This window comes from Priapulus caudatus, unplaced genomic scaffold (genome assembly GCF_000485595.1).
Source record: "Priapulus caudatus unplaced genomic scaffold, Priapulus_caudatus-5.0.1 Scaffold171, whole genome shotgun sequence".
In the NCBI taxonomy this organism is placed as follows: Eukaryota; Metazoa; Priapulida; class Priapulimorpha; order Priapulimorphida; family Priapulidae; genus Priapulus; species Priapulus caudatus.
Genome location: NW_014577232.1, coordinates 343,104 through 349,135, shown reverse-complemented (window position 1 = coordinate 349,135; position 6,032 = coordinate 343,104). Strand labels below are relative to the sequence as shown.

Sequence of the window (6,032 nt, the reverse complement as noted above, 5' to 3'; positions counted from 1 at the left end):
GTGTACGTGCGTGTATCTGCGTGTACGTGCGTGTATCTGCGTGTACGTGCGTGTACCCGCGTGTACGTGCGTGTACCCGCGTGCACGTGCGTGCACGTGCGTGTACCCGCGTGTACGTGCGTGTACGTGCGTGTATCTCCGTGTACCCGGGTGTACGTGCGTGTTCCCGCGTGTACGTGCGTGTACGTCTTGGTATCTCCGTGTACCCGCGTGCACGTGCGTGTACCCGAGTGTACGTGCGTGTATCTGCGTGTACGTGCGTGTACCTGCGTGTACGTGCGTGTGCCCGCGTGTACGTGCGTGTACGTCTTTGTATCTCCGTGTACCCGCGTGCACGTGCGTGTACCCGAGTGTACGTGCGTGTATCTGCGTGTACGTGCGTGTACCTGCGTGTACGTGCGTGTTCCCGCGTGTACGTGCGTGTACGTCTTTGTATCTCCGTGTACCCGCGTGCACGTGCGTGTACCCGAGTGTACGTGCGTGTATCTGCGTGTACGTGCGTGTATCTGCGTGTACGTGCGTGTACCCGCGTGTACGTGCGTGTACCCGCGTGCACGTGCGTGCACGTGCGTGTACCCGCGTGTACGTGCGTGTACGTGCGTGTGTCCGCGTGTACGTGCGTATACCTGCGTGTACCCGCGTGTACGTGCGTGTACCCGCGTGCACGTGCGTGTACGTGCGTGTACGTGCGTGTACCTGCGTGTACCCGCGTGGACGTGCGTGTACCTGCGTGTACGTGCGTGCATCTCCGTGTACCCGCGTGTACGTGCGTGCACCCGCGTGTACGTGCGTGTACCCGCGTGTACGTGCGTGTATCCGCGTGCACGTGCGTGTACCCGCGTGTACGTGCGTGTACCCGCTTGCACGTGCGTGTACCCGCGTGTATATGCGTGCACGTGCGTGTACCCGCGTGTACGTGCGTGTACCCGCGTGTACGTGCGTGTACCCGCGTGTACGTGCGTGTATACGTGCGTGTACGTGAATGAACTCGCGTTAGCTGTTTTCAATGTGATACAAACAGCCAATTTTACACATATTTCAATCCGGAATGTCATACAAGGTAACTATATTACGTCCAAAATACCATTTTTGTCGACTTTGTGGCGCTTTAAGGCAAGCCAGGCAGCTTTGATATTTATATGAGTAATTAACCCATAAACTCCTCATATATAATAATTAGAGAATTAACTGCACAGTGCACCAACAACGATATCAGTACTGAACCACACCAATAATTCTACTTTTACACTTACACTTTACACTTAATTTTACTACTAATACAGTTTGTTTCACTGTTAATATTTCTTCTTTTTTTCGAACAGAATAAACGTTGGTTTCCAGGCGTAACGATATTAGTAATTTGAGTAGGTCTGTATGTGTGACTCGTGTAAAGGGGAATACAATTGAAAAATAATACTGAAAATTAGAGGCATGAATTCATACCATATATCTGCAACCTGTACGCACGCGCACATTCGTTTGGGTTGCGTGATCAGCTTGGTCAACCATGAGCGGGTGCGTATAATGATGATAAACTGATGAATATAATCACCGGATGTCACTGTGGGCCAGGCTTAAACCCGAGTTCAGTAGTTTCACTTGAATGAGACTAGCCAGAGGCTAGCTAGGCGTTGGAGTTTTAATATAAAGTTTTCGTTGTATATATATGCAGGGCCTATATATAGGTTATATCGGTAGTGAATAAACGCAAATTTGTTTTTATTCACTGCTGATTATAAGGATGAATTCGGAGGGAGTACGCTCTTACGAGAATAATTCTTGTGTTGCATAGTATTCTATATAATATCGCGGATCCATAAAATAATAAACTATATCCTTCACTTCTTCAAGTCCTCCCACATATATTCCTGCTAATGAAGGACTATACACAATAGATTTGCAGTCCTAGTGCAAGCGTGCTGTTAACTTGTACGTATCGTAGTGGATCTTCTATGAAGCTAATTCACCGAGCCCTAGAACTATAGTTCGTGGGTTTACACGATATTACACACGCGCGCGTATCGTGTACGACCGACCCTTTATGTAATGCATCGCTGCTCTGATCTGCTGCATTCCAGCCGGCTGGAAATCAGTCGAGCATGCACAGGATAAATCTACAATTTATGTAGAATTTAAAAAAATTACCATGCTTATAGTGTAGCAGAATATAATAGTAAACATTCATATAGCGTTTTACACATCGCTGTGTAATTGTATGCTGTATAGTGTACTGCATATATACTGTACAAATGTATACTGTAACTTTATGTAGTTCGATCTGTGCAAGATTTAGTTAGTTGTGTAGAAAGTTTTTAAGATTTAATCATAATTTTTGACTGGCATATGTGTTGCTACGATTAACGACAGGAGATATAAAAGTTCGCCACAACATTTTGTGCCTACAATTGTATAAAATAATTGCATATATATATATATATACATAATATTCTATATATTATATATTACAATTATTATATATTATATGTATTATATACATAATATAAATAAATATATACAATTGTATAAACCGAAAAATGCAGCGTACTTTAGGCGTATACGAAATTCACATGCCTAAAATCATAGTCAACTCAGTCAAATCATAGACTTGCGTCTATGGCCTAATAAAGGCACAATAAACGTAAACGCGTATTCTTACGGTTTTAAATATTATGATTAAATATCATACCTCTGTTATTTAATATGTGACAATCTTTCACAAGAGCGCGTCCATCGACCAGGCTATAGTTTAAGCCATTAAATGCAGAATATTGCACCGTCACATTCTCCAAAATTGGTGGGTAGCCACTGACTTGAACTGCAGCTGTCCCATTACCCGAGGGACCAACTCCAGCATAGAGAATATCAGTGTACATCAACAACGATAAGCTCTCGTTGTACCTGGAAATAGCAAACATTGATTGACATTTGGATTTAACTACTAATACATTTCTTTTCGCGATAAAATTTTAAGATAACGAATCACAAGATCACTGTAATTTGTCAACAACATAGACATGTTTGCATGTAGCATAACAGAAAGTGCATGTGATCTAGCTGGCTCATTGAAACTGTTTTGGCTTGTAGTTAAGGTATTAGTAAATACAAACATAATCTTGGTGACACGTCTAAACAGTAAATATAACACATGTGCGAGTTGATTAACGGACGATGAGAAACGACATGAACTAATTTGCTATATTGCGAATCCAGCTTGTTATAGCTGAATATGATGACGATCATCGCGGATTACAGCTGTAAAACTCTACTTCACGCGCCCGCGTTCGCGAGCATGCGCGTGGCTGTGTGCAGGAGTGTGCGTATAGCGAGTGCACGTGTTTATGTGCACGTGCGCCTGCCCTTGCGCAAGCGTGCGTGTGTGCACAGCGACTGTTGCACGCTTACACTAATATATATAGTGTAATAAATATAGTGTAATTGTATAATTAATAGTTTAATATATATAGTATAATAAACTATATATATTAGTGTAAGAGTGCAACAGTCGCGCCGCGAAAGCAATGGCGCCGGCAGCGTATGGTTGGACGTAGGATTTGGACGGAATTTACAGGAAACTGTCGGCAATAATAGGTGAAAGAGAGTATAGAAACATTAAGAATTTGGTAGTAAATAGATTTCGTATTTAGTTAGCATTATATTTTACTTAAACGGTTCAAGTGCCTGTGCGCCTGCCCTTGCGCAAGCGTGCGTGTGTGTACTTGTTGTTTCCACATTTTATGAAACCACGAACAAATTTAATTGGAACCCAATGTGACATTCTCAACGCTATAGTTATTGCCTGAGTTTAACCATTATTCGCGAAAACATATTCGTGTAACAGGGCAAGTACAAGTACATTCGGCCATCTGTCTCATAATCTCTTATCCTGCCATTGTGAAAAGGAATGCGCCTGGAACCTAGCTCAACGGAATAACAAACCCATCTTTCTAAAGAAATAGTTTGGAGATAAGGCATGCCTGTTTAGTGAAAATAAAAGATTGGCATACTCTCGAAAGTATTTAGCGCGCATTGAAAACTCTTATACATTACAACACTGCATGACTTTTGACTTCATTTACTTTATATGACGCTGCTCTAGACGCGATTTCAGAACAGAAATTGGCTAGATGGAAGTTCTGTGATTTAGCCCAACAGGTAGGAACAATAATTGTACAACATTAGCAATACCGCTTAAACCTAGCTTAATTACAGTAAAACAGCTGTTATCAGGATAAAATCAAAAATTATTAACAAGCACTCTCGTGACTGCTCCTCTTACCTGAATAAAGTGTCATCATCGTACAGTAACTCATGGAATACCGCATTAGTGAAGATGATACCTCGCCAGTATGTATCCTGGATATCGCTAGGAAATCCCCAGCATTCTATGCCGATATTATCATGCAGGTCTGTAAAAACATATCCAACAATACAGAAACTATAATATGCATGTAGGAATATATACGAATATATATGTATATATATATATATATATATTTATTTATTTATTTATATATTTTGGGCGAAAGTATAAATCGCGACCAGTAAAATACCATTGTAATTAGCAGGAAATATTTTACTGTCGTATTTTCATTACTTCCGTCTCTTGACTTAATAATCAGCGAATTAAATAGAGCAAAACGTCGGAACAAAATATCTTTTGGCGTATATCGCCCCAGCTTCTGACGAGGACAGCAAGCTCGCGGCCATGTATGGTGCATGTAATTAACGTGGGTCAGTCACCGGCTGAATGTATGCATGGGTAGCAGCCGCGGCGCATTCGCCACACGCATCCGGCATAGATACGTACGCGCTTAGACTCATATTATTTTCATGCAAAATTTCTGCTGTTCCATTGCTACACTACCTACCCCCTCACACACACAAATATATATAAATATGTGTAAATTAATAAATTAATAATGTATAATCGTATTTATTTTCTCGCTAAAAAGCTATTAACAACCCCTCCACCATGTTACTTATAAGCTATTATCTCGATCACGTCCGCCTGTGAATGATACATACACAATGTATATATATATATTATATATACTATCATTATGCAAACATGACGAGCAGATCAGGGTCTTCTCTTAGCGCCATGTATAGACAGACCTAATTTTCGCAGTCGCGCGGCCATCGCCCCCGACATATCACACGCAGCGTGATATAAAATAATATTATACCATATAATAATATATATATATATTATAATAAATAAATAAATAAATATATATATATATATAATATATATTTATTTATTATAATATACAGTTACATGGTAATGCCAATGGTAGTCTCGTTAGTTCACGAAAATTAAACGCGTAACCTCTCTTACAGAATCTATGCCATACTCATACATATAGTGATCAGGGATGAATAAGGACAAATGTCATTATTCCCCTCTGATAGTGATGCATGACTTCATCATCCATAGATGACATTATGGATATGCTGTACATCATCACGTACGTGCATCAAGCATGAGTATCACTACTCATTCACTGAATGCTTACCGTGATACACCAACCAGTCAGGGGGCCAACGAAAACCGGCAGTTCAACTGTAGAATACTATTTTTTTTCTAGATATGTGCCTCGACTACTAACAACCATTCATGCTGGGTTACAACCTCAATAGACGAGGCTACAGCAGGTAGCAGCTTGGTTGACAGTCATGTTAACTGTTATACTACCAGCTCGACGTACGGTAAAATTCCGACGTATATAAATGCTATATATGCCCTACACACATACGAACGCATGCACGCACGCACGCACGCACGCACGCAAGAACGAACGCACGAACGCACGCACGCACGCACGCACGCACGCACGCACGCACGAACACACACACACACACACACACACACACACACACACACACACACACACACACACACACACACACACACACACACACACACACCCACCACACACACACATACACACGTGTGCGCGCGCTGAATAAGTGAGTAAGAGAGTGAGTGAGTGAGTGAGTGCTCTCACTCACTCACACTCACTCACTCAAAG

The 6,032-nt window shown here is 41.7% G+C and overlaps 1 protein-coding gene across 1 annotated transcript in view; it reads right to left on the bottom strand.

Annotated features, from left to right (window-relative positions):
- Positions 1-6,032, bottom strand: part of LOC106806643 — a gene marked incomplete in the record, with an annotated part of 30,270 nt that overhangs the window by 17,389 nt on the left and 6,849 nt on the right. The window contains 2 exon segments of the mRNA XM_014808644.1: positions 2,687-2,898; positions 4,277-4,406. Of these exon segments, the coding sequence (XP_014664130.1) occupies positions 2,687-2,898; positions 4,277-4,406 (342 nt within the window).